At 41.0% G+C, this 15257-nt stretch overlaps 1 protein-coding gene across 1 annotated transcript; it reads left to right on the top strand.

Moving 5' to 3' along the window:
- Nucleotides 1-1536: 1536 nt before the first annotated feature.
- LOC311233201 (hemagglutinin/amebocyte aggregation factor-like) lies at nucleotides 1537-12699 on the top strand. The gene is made up of 5 exons (XM_084320129.1): nucleotides 1537-1738; nucleotides 4925-5018; nucleotides 6378-6569; nucleotides 8206-8358; nucleotides 11454-12699. Exons 1-5 carry the CDS (start codon nucleotides 1702-1704, stop codon nucleotides 11497-11499), a joined length of 522 nt encoding a protein of 173 aa, XP_084176255.1. The 5' UTR covers nucleotides 1537-1701; the 3' UTR covers nucleotides 11500-12699.
- Nucleotides 12700-15257: the final 2558 nt, after the last annotated feature.

Here is a 15257-nt window from a genome sequence, read left to right as displayed (position 1 = left end):
CAATTATGCCACATCAATGTGGAACGCCCTACCCAAAGCTGTAAAGGAATGTGGATCACTACCCACTTTCAAAACCTCTCTCAAGGGACACCTACGGGAGACTGCAATTCAACACTGGCCCCTGTAAATATCCTAACCCAACCCCCTCCAATGTACAGTCATTTACCTAGTATGGTTTTGTCAATAGTCCAATGTACAATTTTGTTTGTTTGTACAGTGTCTCCCCCCCCCCCCCCCCCCCCCCAACCACCTCCAATGTAAATTACCCAGTATGGTTGTCAATATCCCAATGTACCCAACCCCCCCCACCCAACCTCCTCCAATGTACAGTTTCTACGTCAAATGTATATACTCCCTTTTCTTGACTCCTTCTGTATCACAAACAGTACTGTATTTGCAAATCTGGTATGTCATAAATGTATAGATGTAGCAGTACTGACTATCTGTATGTCATGTATGTCATATATGTCCTGATGAATTGAAAATGGGGGACCCTGATGTAAACAAGACGAAAGTATTTCTCTGGTCTGCATCCCCTTAACAATTGTGTGTATTGAGCTGTACTGTATTGTACCCATTCTGCAATCTGTTAATAAAGTTTTCAATCAATCAATCAATCAATGTACAAATGGGGACGAGGGGACATTTATGCACATGTACTGGGACTGCCCACCAGTTAAGATATTCTGGAAAGAAGTGACCCAGCAATTATCAAATCTCTTAATTCTGAATATACCTGTACACCCCTCTGTATTACTGCTGAATGATGTTTTTGAGTATGCAGTACATCCACAGCTAAAGAGATTGGTTTTATCTGGTATCACAGTGGCTAAAAAGCTGATAGCATCACAATGGTTTCAACCGGAAAAGATTTGCCGGAAGGTCTGGATTCTTACATATCTCGATGTGATTTATCAAGAAATATCTACAGCAAGAATTTTGGGTCTCAATGAATCCAAAATGACAATGTGGTTAGAAGTGGTGGAGAGAATAAAAGCTAGCATATAATGGTAGTGTCTGGTTAGGAACAAGTTATAATAGTTGGATTATCCAATGGGGGGTCCGGGAGGGGGGGTACGAGCTAGAGCATATGTGTGTAGGTTTTTAGATAACAGGTATTAGGGGTATATCCTGTATAAGACAATTAACTAAATGGTGATTTCATTGGATGTGCACTGTCAACTAATGCTTGTATATCTTATCGTGTGTTGTCATGTTTGTTTATGTGTTTGTTTAAAAAAGAATAAAAAAATAAAATACAAAAAAAAAAAGCCACTTGTATTTGTCAATGAATGATGCCTGAACAAATTAACATTTTAAAAAAGCTTTACGTGGCCGCGATGTCTATCCCATGTCACTTTATTATTGATTTAAGGGAGTGGGCGGGGCCCCATGGTCCGACCTGCGGGGGAGCCCCGAAATATTGCGCAACGCCACTGCATAGGATTGCAATGGGTGAAGAGGGAGTAGAGAAGGGGAATTCCTTCCTGTCACCCAACTGGTTCCTGGTTCCTCGTTCCTGGTTGGTAGAATCAATATAAATGCAGCAGCATCAGTCTGAAGAGGTACCATTCTACTGAGGTGCCCTGCAGTGTCCTCCATCATCCTCCATCATCCTCCATCATCCTCCATCATCCTCCATCATCCTCCATTGTCCTCCATCGTCCTCCATCCTTCACCTCACAGCAGGAATCGTCCACCATGCTGCTCCTCACTTTGCTTCTCGCACTTCTAGCAGGTAAGAGAAAAACGATGAGCTTCTTATTCCTATAAGATATGAACATCAGTTTTTATTATGTATCATTGTTGTGTTTATTTATTTATTTATATATATATATTTTTTTTACTAAACATCATCCTATTACGCCAGGTTATTTTATTATATTTCCATATATATATATTTTTATTATCATTATTCATACTTTCTTTTGTCGGCCAATCAGAAACCTAAATGCACAAGCACTGAAAAAGTTAGTTAGGGAAGGAAAAGTGTGTATCTTCTTCAAATACTGTTAAAATTCAAATTATCACAATTAATTGGTTGACGCCCAGTCCCCCAACACATAGTCAAGTCAAGTCAAGAGTCAAGAGTTTTATTTGTCACGGCATACAAGTATACAATGAAATGCGGGGGGTCTTGCCCGCAACGATTGTGCATAATACAAGTAATATATAATAATATAATAAGAATCCAATAGAACGGCATTGTGCAATAAACAAGTAAACAAAGTAGGGCATATCGGTATATGTACATGAGTTATTTACAGAGCATGGTAGGACTATAGGTCCTGTGGTAGTGCAATACACTGTTAGCTACGGATGAGGCACTGGGTCTTTATGTACACTGCTATACAATGGTGAATTTGTGGTGAATAAAAAAAAAAATTGAAAAAAAAGAAAAGGTTAGTTTTTCACATGTAAAGGGGCTTCAATTCATTCAAGGGCAGCTACATTCATAAATGGGGTGTGTATGGAATTCAGCTTTATTCTGTTTTATATATGTATTTTTTTTTATGTGTATATTGTGATGATGAATTGTATTTTATGTAGGCCTATTTGATGTATGTTATGTGTGATAACCTTTTTTTTTATTATCACTTTTGGTTGATGCCCTTTTTAACATCAGGGACTACAGATGAAATCTAGCCTTCTGGCTAATTCTGGCATATTTACATTCAATTAAATGCACTGTCCCTTTTGCAACTTGTGGTTCATGTCATTCTTCTTAAAGGACCAGACCACATCTTTCTGACATGTGGTCAGTGTCGGCGACATGGGGGGTCATTCGCGGGCCATGCCCCCCCAGATGGGGCACTGTGCCCCTCCAACCGGCATGGTCAATTATTATAAAAAAATAAAATAATTAAACATTTAATTTTTTTTATTATAGTAAAAATCAGATGTTTTCCTTTATAAATAGGCTATTTAGCCTATTATTAAACGAAATTAAACAAAAAAAGTCTTAAAGGAAGTGTATGTTTGATCTCACGCCACGGCTCACGCAGTCGCATTATTATTGGTCACGTTGAGTTGACGGCGGGTAGGGCGTGACTGCATTTGAATTGATTTGATATGGGTAGGGCGTGACTTGAGTGAGGTCAGTGAGCGCGAAAGTCAGACTCAGGTAAAATATAATAATAATCACTTCTTGGAGACGGACATACAAATAAAATGGATATACGAAAATGGTTGGCTGGGGCAGGCGCACCTAAGGCTTCTTCACGGCCTCCTCCAAGAATGCCTCCTCCTGGTGAAGGTCTTCCAACATCTAACGTGGTTGAAGAAGTCTGCCAAGAAGCGCCAGGCCCAGGCGGCCCCCCCGCCGGTGCTGCACTTGGAGGTGCTGCTGCTGCATCTGTTACAGGCACAGCAGAAGCTAACGTGGTGGTTATAGGCCACGATGATGATCATCCACCAGATCCACAACCTGAAAAGGAATCACAGCCAATCGAGGAGGGGATCTGGACCACAAAGTACATTTTGTCTCACTACCACAAAACTCTTGTGGCAATGCCCAGTGTATTGATTGCGTTCAAGCACGCATTAACTTTCGGCGCCTCCACCGCAATGTGCGAAAACTCGTTCTCAACGCTACGGAACGTTTTTTCGGATCACAGACGGACAATGCTCCACAGACGAAAGGCCCAATTGGTTCAGCTGGCGTTTGAGAAGGACCTCACGCGAAAATGTACCACGGAATGGAAGGACACCGTCCTGAGGAGGTTCAGTGCCACGACTCGCCGCCTACAACTCTTTTAATCGGTAAGTCATATATTGTTATTATTACTAATACTTGAATGTGAAGCCCAGCCTCGGTCGGGCTTATTTCATAGTGTTTAATTTAAGCTGCCTTGCCCCTTGGCCCAATTATTATTATTAATAAGTTGAATGTGAAGCCCAGCCTCGGGCTTATTTCATACTGTTTAATTTAAGCTGCCTTGCCCCTTGGCCCAATTATTATTATTAATAAGTTGAATGTGAAGCCCAGCCTCGGGCTTATTTCATAGTGTTTAATTTAAGCTGCCTTGCCCCTTGGCCCAATTATTATTATTAATAAGTTGAATGTGAAGCCCAGCCTCGGGCTTATTTCATACTGTTTAATTTAAGCTGCCTTGCCCCTTGGCCCAATTATTATTATTAATAAGTTGAATGTGAAGCCCAGCCTCGGGCTTATTTCATAGTGTTTAATTTAAGCTGCCTTGCCCCTTGGCCCAATTATTATTATTAATAAGTTGAATGTGAAGCCCAGCCTCGGGCTTATTTCATAGTGTTTAATTTAAGCTGCCTTGCCCCTTGGCCCTTGTCAGTATTAATAATACGAAAACGAAATATACGTGATCTTTCACTTTGTGTGTGCGCAAGACGCCAGTGTGTTTGTGACGTGACGTGCGAGAGAGAAAGAGAGAGAGAGACTGTCTTATCTCTTATGCCTGCAGTGCGCTCATGTTTTGAAGAAATGCGTGTTGGTTTGCGGGAAATGCCTTTTCTGAAGCGTATATTTTATGCCCCCCCCACAATTACCTGTGCCCCCCTTGTCAATTCGCTCTGGCGCCGGGACTGCATGTGGTTCATGTCATTCTTCTTAAAGGACCAGACCACATCTTTCTGACATGTGGTTCATGTCATTCTTCTTAACCTCTTAAGCCTGAGCGGTCCGGTGGTGGACCGCAAATGACATCACACCATAAATCCATCTCTACAGACGTATGAATTAATGTAGTCAAGAGTAAAGACCCTAACCCTGTCAAAGTGTATATTTTCAGCACTACGTTTGTTTACCGATGATTTTAAGTGTTATTAGTGAAATATGAGTTTTACCCACAGTTTAAAACCTGACAGTCTTTCTTCCTGTTTGATACCTTCACTGTCTTTCAAATTACTAATGGTTTCTTTAAACTCACTGCTTGCCATGTATTATTTTCAGCAGACCACAGCGTTTTATCCGGATGGGATAACCAGTGGGACAAACGTCTAACTCGTAACTGTCCTGCTGGTTCGGCTGTTTCTGTGATTGCCAGGTAAACGATAAAGAAAGTTCTACAGTAACAGTACAGTTCTACTGTACAGCAGAATAATACATATTCTGCTATATAAGAAATATACATATATCTATTTACTACTGCAGGGCTATTCAACTAAATTGTTCAGGGGGCCACATTGTCAGAAACCCAAGGGGCCAGGGGCCGGACTGCCACGGCGCCTCCCCGTGCTATGAATATATGTACACTTGACACAACACGCAACCACATTTTCACAACTTTTATTTAACTACATTGCAAAAGTAGTATACTTTTCAAAAAAAGTGCTTCATTTATGTGCCACATCTGCAACATCTCCTGCAGAAAGTGCTTCATTTATGACTGTGCAACAACTGCAACATCTCCTCTTCAACATTTCAATATAAAAATAAAATAAAAAACAAACAAGTGCATGATGTGCATCTGAACATTCTAACATCAACACTTGAACAAAAAAACACATTTATAGTGCAGCTGAGCTTATGAAAAAGTGCTTCATGTCTGTGCAACAACAGCAAATCACAGCATCTTATTAGCACTTATTGTCCACTCTTAACTCTCAAACATCAGGGGGGTGGGGGGCAGACAGGCCTAGCCTACATACACACATCTAATGAGAGCGATTGCACTTCTTTGACTGGGCAATGGCAGAGAAAGAGGGTTCATAGGAAGTGAGGGCTACCCGCAAACAGTGATGCAAATGCTCATTTGTCAAGGAGGCACGTTGCTTGTTTTAATGGCATTCATGTGAGAGAAACTGGATTCACAGGTGTATGTTGAGCCAAACATTGTTAGCACAGATATTGCCAGCGTTTTTATTTTGGGGAATGTCTTGACATGAATACACTTTATCCAAAATGTTGTGGTGGATTCATTCTCAAGTGCCTGCTTCAGAGCAGATGATGCTTGCATGTCAATTATTTCAAGTTGCAGGAGACCTTCATCAATGTGAAGTGATGCAAGGAACTCTTGTCCTTTTGTGGAAATAGCAGCTACATTGGCAAATGGGTTGCTCACAAAATGCATCAATTCTCTGGACATGTCAAATTCATCAAATCGAAAGTTTTCCCTCAATTTATCAATGAAATCTGTCATTAATTGAGTGACCTTTGGCTCAATTGTGCGTGTTAACGTTGACATGAAAAGAAAAAAGTAAAAAAAAAAAAAAAAAAAAAAAAAAAAAAAATTATTATCATGTAATCTTTGGCGGGCCGGTCAGAATCATCCCGCGGGCCGGATCTGGCCCGCGGGCCGCCAGTTGAATAGCCCTGTACTACTGGATAGTCCATTATGTATTTTACATGTTGACTAATTGGTACATGATTCTACAATGTTAATCTGTATGTATTTCTTTCAAAGTTACCACAACAACGGTAGAGAGGATCGTCGGTGGTGGATTAGGTGCTACAACCGCCACATTCCATCGCCTGGAAGATGCTACTGGACTCAATATGTGAACAGATTTGATGAAGTAATCAACTTCAGATGTCCACACAGTGATGTGATATCTGGCATGCACAGCTATCACAGCAATTACGCTGAGGACAGAAGGTTTGTCTCTTTCTTTCACATCATATAAGGAATGGTCCTCATTCAGGGCGGCTGGGTGGCGCAGCGGACATTGCGCTCGTCACCAACGCAAGAGACACCGGGTTCGACTCCGGCTGTCGGCGTTGCCTCCGGCTTGGGCCGGCCGTCATTGGCAGAGTTAGCGGGTGGAAGTCGACGGGTGGTAATCTGGTCGTTGTGGACAGCGACTCCTACAGGTCGGTTGGGGCGCCTGCACAGCAGAGACAGGAAATGGCGGGGGTAGTGTGAGCCTCCCACACGTTACACCTCGCCACTGAGAGTCCGCGCTGGCAGGTGAAAAGATGTGACAGGCTGCCTCCTCGTGTATCGGAGGGGACATGTGATGCAAGGCTTCTATCTTCCCTATGACCGACCTGTGGGGGGCATATGCAAGCAACGTTCAAGACAGGGGAGGGGAGAATTGGCACGATAAATTGGCATGGGAGATAAAAATAGAAAAATAGGAGAAAAAGTGGATAAAAAAAAAAGAATGGTCCTCATTCTCGAACGGACATACATAAAACTTAGCAAGGTTGGGTTTGTTTTAGTGTTTCACCCTCTCTTAGCACAGCCAGCTCTCAGTATGTTGAGGGGGCGTGGCTTAGTGCACCCTCTCTGAGCACAGCCAGCTCTCAGTATGTTGAGGGGGCGTGGCTTAGTGCACCCTCTCTGAGCACAGCCAGCTCTCAGTATGTTGAGGGGGCGTGGCTTAGTGCACCCTCTATGAGCACAGCCAGCTCTCAGTATGCTGAGGGGGCGTGGCTTAGTGCACCCTCTCTGAGCACAGCCAGCTCTCAGTATGTTGAGGGGGCGTGGCTTAGTGCACCCTCTCTGAGCACAGCCAGCTCTCAGTATGTTGAGGGGGCGTGGCTTAGTGCACCCTCTCCGAGCACAGCCAGCTCTCAGTATGTTTACGCGGTGTGGCCTGTTCATTGAAAGGAGATGTATCATAATACATGAAGCTTTCAAATGCAAACAAATTCATGGTAGTAGTGTGATTGGCTAACTGTGCTAGCAGGTGACTATATTGTCACAGTTGCTGTGGATGTTTTTTTCCTTTTTCTTTTTTTGTATCTCTCTTTCTCCGATTTTTCTCTGTTTTCTCCCCGTCCCAATTTAGTCGTTGTGCCAATTCCCCCCCCCCTCCCCTACCTGGTTGTTGTGCGCATGTTCTCCTACTGGTCGGTACAAGGGAACCCTCAAGTATCCGCACGCTTCCTCCGACACGTGCGGCGACAGCCAGTGGCTCTCTTCTCACTTGGCAGCGAGGGCTCTCATTGGTGAAGTGTAACGCGTGGGAGGTCACGCTGCCTTCCTCAAGTCCTGCCTCCGCTGAGCAAGCGCCCAGACCTGACCTGTAGGCGTCTCTGTCCACAACGCCAGTTTCCCACCCACGGCTTCCCTCCCCCTAACCCAGCCAAACGAGTTAGTATAGCGATCAGCCCAAGCCAAGGCAATGCTGACTCCGGGAGTCGAGACCGCAGCCTCTTGCATTGGTGACGAGCGCAATCTCCGCTACGCCACCTGACCGCCTGCTGTGGATGTTTTTGAACAAAGTACTGGTAGTTTCATGACTCGTTTGTGGAGTATGAGTCATCAACATGAATTATCATTTCAGATGGAAGTTCAAATGCTGCCTCTCCAAAGGACATGTGACCTTCGACTGCAAACTGACGCCGTGGGTCAACTACTGGGACGAGTACTTCCACTGGGAAGTTCCTGGAGCCAACTTCCTCGTAGGTGTGGCAAGCTACCACGATAACGGCAGAGAGTGAGTACATATCAATCACTATCCACACAGATATGCAAGCAAATATAAATAGGTTACGTTACATTTACATTTATTAGTTTAGCTGAACGCTTCTATCCAAATCGACTTGCAAATTGTTTACAACAAATCAGCAGGAAGGGTACAACCAGTAGTATTGTTCGTCTAGCAGTGTCGAACTTGAGTGTTACAATTAGCTCAATTAGCTTAGTAGGTAGTAGTATGGGTATAGTAGCATAGTACATAGTAGATAATAGTATAGACACGGTAGCATAGTACATAATAGTATACGACAGTAAGAACGTATTTTTTTAACATTCAGATATTTTTATTGTTTTTGTTTTAAGCGATTTGAGATTCCTAATGTAAGGCGCTATATAAAATAAATGTATTATTATTATTATTATTATTATTATTATTATTATTATTATTATTATTATTATTATTATTATTATTATTATTATTATTATTATTATTATTATTATTATTATTATTATTATTATTATTATTGTGGATCCCCATTAGTCTACACACCAAAGTGAGACTACTCTTCCTGGGGTCCAAACATTTAAAAAAAAAAAAGTAAAAAAAAAAAAAGTAAAAAAAAAAAAAAAAAAAAAAAAATATAAAACCACAAGAAAACATCACAACAAACAAAACAAGTGAATCAAATCTCACTCAATATTCATAAGTCAGATATCACAATTATCCATAAAATACATATTCCATAATCAGTCCATAAGAACAAAACAGATCAAAATCGTTTATATGATTTTAACTCATATTTATGTTAAAAAAAAAGTTAAAAATGTTGCTCATGAATAACGAGATACATTTTGGTCATTGACTTATTATGGAAATTAGTATGGAAATATAAAGCATAACTATAGCATAACTTTTCTCAAGTCACCGATGACCTTTATATTTCCATACTAATTTCCATAATAAGTCAATGACCAAAATGTATCTCGTTATTCATGAGCGCAATTTTAAACTTTTTTTTTAACATAAATTTGTTCCTTACCATAGTTATATTTCTCTGTATATTATTCCAATAAGCAACTGCTCTATACATTACCGTCTTTTTCAGAGCATTTGTTTTAGGTCGAGGTAAAGTAAAGCATGAATCTAATGATATGATAATGCTATTGATTGAAGAAGTGTCTTGGTTGCCAGCAAAATAATGAGCGAGTTTAGTTGATTTGGTTTATGAAAAGGACAGTACATTTAATCACACTACGGTAAACAAGAAGATGAGAGCACCAGATTTAACAAGAAGCTAATTCCCATCTGTCGTCCTAGACAGTAAACAAATTAGTACAAAACAGTCATACAGTCATACAGTAAAAGTACAAAGAATACAATTATAGTCATAGAAAGTACTCCCCTCCCACCCTACAATTAAAAACACAATACATGTCCAATACATTACAGAAAACAATAAATGCAAATACCCTACTTACAGTAGTGGATTCACTACAAATAACTCCATACATTAAATAGGACAGTGTGAACGCTTTCCCCATCCTAACATATACCATCCTAACATATACTATCCTAACATATACTAACATCCTATCATTTACCATCGTAACATATACCCAGTGTGCGAACCATAGCATGGTCTTTGGGTGAGCCGGGGGGGGGGGGGGGGAGGTCGGCTCGCGACCCTGAAAATGTCGCGTGATTTTAAAAACGCTGTATTAAGTGAGCCTATTATGGGCTCCACGCGAGCTTTCTACCGTGGGTACATCTGGGCGTCCCGCAACTTTGACTCATTCACATGTAGCCCCGAAAATGCTTAGAAAAGGAAAGTTGAAAGCGTGGAATAAACTCGCCGAAACGGAAAAGTGTCCCACGGGCGCGCCGTGATTCCGATCCGCGTGGAAATATTCACGGCCATAGAGGAGACCGTGGGACACCTTTTTGCAACCGAATATGTGTCTCGAATTTGATCCCCCGCGGCGCGCAAAATCGCGCAAGGAAAATTCTGACCAAAAATTAACCAATGCTCCAGAATTAGTGCGCAAATCATTAATCATACATCAAAATAGCCTACGTTTATTATTATACACGATGATGATACAGAAAATTACAGAAAAATTAAAAATGCATGGCAAAAGTAGCATTTATTTTCAGTAATTTAGAGACCCCCCAAAAATTCACAAATCATGTTTTCAGGGGAGCTGATGTCTGGGGAGCTGATGGCTCACCCAGCTTACCCATGATTCGCACCCTGCATATACCACCCTAACATATACTATCCTAACATATGTAACGGTTGTGACAACGTCACCTTAAACTTCGATGCCCCGAGGGAGTTTCGAACACGGGTCTCCCATGCCACGTGCAACAACACAGACCACTATACCAAGAAGTGAACTCACTACTTTGCAATGTGTCTATCTGTCTTTTGAGGATGAGAATGAGTTTAACCCAACCCTACTCACCCCAGCCCTTCGTGACTTTCGCGGTACCATCCGTTACACATAATATGTATATATAATATAATATTATACCATCCTAACATATACTATCCTAACATATACCGTCATAACATATACTAACATATACCAGCCTAACATATACCATCCTAACAAATACTATTCTAACATATACCATCCTAACAAATACTATTCTAACATATACCATCCTAACAAATACTATTCTAACATATACCATCCTAACAAAATCGTCATCCTAACATACTGTATACCCACATATTTTCATCCTACCATATACCCACAGATCTTCTACCATCTCAGTGCTGACAACGTTGGTAACTAGGAAATGTTTTTGCTTGACATATTGAGATGTTTCCAGTGTCATTTACATTTACATTGTCACACGGAATGCTCCATTGTGTGATAATTTTGTTATTTATTATAAAAAATCTCTCAAAATGAATGTGTATCATGTAAAAGTTCCCGTTACCTCACGGATCAGACTATGACGTCATAACGCTTGTGAAAATGATCCACTGGTTGATGTGATCGCATAGTGGAGCTTTGATTACTGGTATCAATAAACTGCTCTGCAGCCTTGCAGCTAATATTTGCCACAGTGACATAATATTTCCACTGGTTCTTTGTCAACAGAGATCGTCGCTGGCGTTACACCTACTGCAGACTTAGGAGGTATTAAAGGAAATGGAAGAAGAGGAAGAAGAAGAATACTTTATTGTCAATGTCCTCATATCCCTTCTAGTTACACACACACACACACACACACACACACACACACACACACACACACACACACACACACACACACACACACACAATCCTCATATCCCTCCTAGTTACATACACATACACACAATCTTCATATCCCTAGTTACACACACACAGTCCTCATATCCCTCCTAGTTACACACACAGTCTTCATATCCCTACTAGTTACACACACACAGTCTTCATATCCCTACTAGCTACACACACAGTCTTCATATCCCTCCTAGTTACACACACACAGTCCTCATATCCCTCCTAGTTACACATACACACAGACCTATCCCTACTAGTTACACATACACACAGTCCTATCCCTACTAGTTACACACACAGTCTTCATATCCCTCCTAGTTACACACACAGTCCTCATATCCCTCCTAGTTACACACACAGTCATCATATCCCTCCTAGTTACACACACATTCCTCATATCCCTTCTAGTTACACATACACACAGTCATCATATCCCTCCTAGTTACACACACATTCCTCATATCCCTCCTAGTTACACACACATTCCTCATATCCCTCCTAGTTACACATACACACAGTCATCATATCCCTCCTAGTTACACACACATTCCTCATATCCCTCCTAGTTACACATACACACAGTCCTCATATCCCTACTAGCTACACACACAGTCCTCATATCCCTCCTAGTTACACACACATTCCTCATATCCCTCCTAGTTACACACACAGTCTTCATATCCCTCCTAGTTACACACACAGTCCTCTTATCCCTCCTAGCTACACACACAGTCATCATATCCCTCCTAGTTACACACACAGTCCTCATATCCCTCCTAGTTACACATACACACAGTCCTCTTATCCCTCCTAGCTACACACACAGTCCTCATATCCCTCCTAGTTACACACACAGTCCTCATATCCCTCCTAGTTACACACACACAGTCCTCATATCCCTCCTAGTTACACACACAGTCCTAATTTCCAAACCTTGAGAAAATGTATTCTTCAAACAGTATGTTGATATGATCTTATTGAAGGCATGTTACCTGGTTAAGACTGTTCCTTTCTTCAACCTTCTCCTGAACACACTGTGGATCTTTTTGGAGTTTCAATAAAGCTACAGCTGAAGGCATTGGGTCTGTGGCTCATTTATTTGTCTGAAGGGTCTCCTACCTTCAAGTCTATTAGTCAAAATGGCTGTTAGCCTTCTTGTTCAACTAGTTCCTCCAATAGCATGATATTGATTACATAGGTCATTGTTAGCATGTGATCACTGGAGGAAGAGAGAGAGAGAGATGACTCCAGATTAAATCAAATATATGCCTGCTTGCATGATATTCAAAATATTCAAATAATCAAAAACATTATAATAAAATAATGTATTTGATTATTTAAAACACCTTAATTTTTTATTATAGACGGTGAGTCAGTGTGAGATAGGCTAACACCAGAAAGCTGTTATATATCTACAGATTGATTGATTGAAAACTTTATTAACAGATTGCAGAATGGGTACAATACAGTATAGCCAGGGGCGTCCATTTGGTATGGCAAGGTATGGCACTCGCCATACCTTGGCAAATAAAAATGTAAAAAAAAAAAAAAAAAAAAAATGATTATTGTCAATTATCTCACTTTTACTAGGTGACTTTTGCTGTGAATAACTGAAATATACCAAAAAAAAGGAAAATGGACATAGGGACGTTTTTTTTTTATCAAAGGGCAGCAGAGACAAAGACAGGGACACAGGTAAGGTCTGGCTTAGTGATTATAATAGTGCAGTTCAGCATTCAGTAACCCATACTTTTTGTGAATGTGTTTTTGATACTACATTCTGTTGAACACACACCTCAAAACCGTACCTAAGGAAAATTGGCTCAATTGCAAGAAAAGTAATAGACAGTTATGATATTACATTCTGCATAATTCGTATGCAAAATATTGTGGTTCCCTGCTTTAGTCTGTTGACACATTTCTATACTAAAAATGCTTGTGTAGTCCTGTGTCATACCTAAATGTCATATAACTGAACTGTATAGAAACAACTCACCAAAAGTGACTATTGCACAACTGATTTGACAAAAAAAATCCACCAAGGGGGGGAAACACCCCCTTCACCACCCCCCCCCCCCCCCTCCTCGCCATACCTTGCCTTTTAGTGAAAGGACGCCACTGTCCTGCGCATGATATAATGCTCAATTATCCCTCGCTCTGCATGTACTGCATGCATTCACTGCATTCTTGGTGGTGCCGATAGGCATGAGGTACATTCGCTGCCAGTAATCTGGATAAATGTAGTTTTGGGCAGGCACGTTGGAACAGGGGGTGCGGGGGGAGCGGCAGCACCCCCTTTAGTGGCAGCTTCAGTTACTGCACAAAAGTAAAAACGGTATTTTTATATACTGTAACATAATATAATATAAGTTACAAGTTTATCCTGCTCAAAGCACTTGACTTCACCATTACACTGACACACTTGTAAATACGTTAATTCTTGTTAGATTGCCCGACTGTATTATTTTCCTCGCTGTGTGAAATACTACAGTTGCGTCTGAGGGGAGTGGCCACTGGCTGACAGTGCTCCCTGTCTCGGGTGTCGGAGAGGAGACGCACAGATGAGAGAGGAGATGAGAATGAATGAATGAAAACTTTATTTAACAGATTGCAGAATGGGATACAGTATGGCTCAATACACACAATTAAGGGGATGCAGACCAGAGAAAGACGTTTGTCTTGTTTACATCAGGGTCACCCATTTTCAATTCATAGTGTTCATAGACGCACCAAAATCTATTGCAGGGTGAACATTTGCTGCAAAACATTAATATCTTTGGAACCGTTTGTATTCAATTGTGTCAGAATCGGGAGATGATCTTCTCTCGTCACAATTGAAATTGTATTTCTCCGTCGAGCAAAAGCTGGCTGGCAGTCATTGAATAATATACGCACTCCGAAAGTCTATAAACTTGTGCATAACGGAGCAGAGGTCCCCAACCATCGGGTCGCGGACTGATGTAATTTAAAACACTTAATTAGCCGTGCATTGATAATACAATTGGTATCAGCTGTGTAACGTCTTAATTTTGGCGCGACAGAGTCATTGTAGGAGATGCATTCAATCTAACATTGAAGCTAACCCATATATAGAAATTTGTCATACAGACTTGGAGATGGAGCCAAGTAAGGTATTCAGAAGTTCAAGTGAGGTTTGTTTGTTTTTATTTCTTCAGGCTTGAAAAGCCAAAATAAAACAATTATTATGTTGTTCTCGTTTGCCTCACGTCTCACGTCATTTTAAGTTAAAGGGTCATTAGAAATAACTTATTTCAAAACAAAGTCTGTTGAACTCATCATTGACTTTAGGAAAACCACACCAACTAAAACACCCATGCTCATCAACAATCAACCCATTTCAGCCACAGACACATTCAAATACCTAGGAACAGGATCAGCAATAAACTAAACTGGGACCATCACACCACTCATCTACTCAAAACAGCCAATCAAAGACTATTTCATCTGAGACAACTCAAGAAATACAAGGTTAGGAAGAACTTAATGGTACAATTCTACACAGCCATAATACAAAACATTATTTCATCATCCATCACTGTATGGTACGGCAACACACTGAAAAAAAAATCTCAGAAAGGCCGCACCCCCTGCCAATTTAAAGTTCCAACGTGCCTG

This window comes from Notolepis coatsorum (genome assembly GCF_963971535.1).
Source record: "Notolepis coatsorum genome assembly, chromosome: 8".
Lineage (NCBI taxonomy): Eukaryota > Metazoa > Chordata > Actinopteri > Aulopiformes > Paralepididae > Notolepis > Notolepis coatsorum.
Note: the sequence above shows the minus strand (reverse complement) of the source record. Positions and strands in the feature narration are given on the sequence as shown.

Excerpts from the sequence above, each read along its gene's own strand:
- LOC311233201 (XM_084320129.1), top strand. The coding sequence starts at position 1,702 with ATGCTGCTCCTCACTTTGCTTCTCGCACTTCTAGCAG. Across the intron at positions 1,739-4,924 it reads GCTTCTCGCACTTCTAGCAG|CAGACCACAGCGTTTTATCC; the intron begins GTAAGAGAAAAA and ends TATTATTTTCAG. Across the intron at positions 8,359-11,453 it reads TACCACGATAACGGCAGAGA|AGATCGTCGCTGGCGTTACA; the intron begins GTGAGTACATAT and ends CTTTGTCAACAG.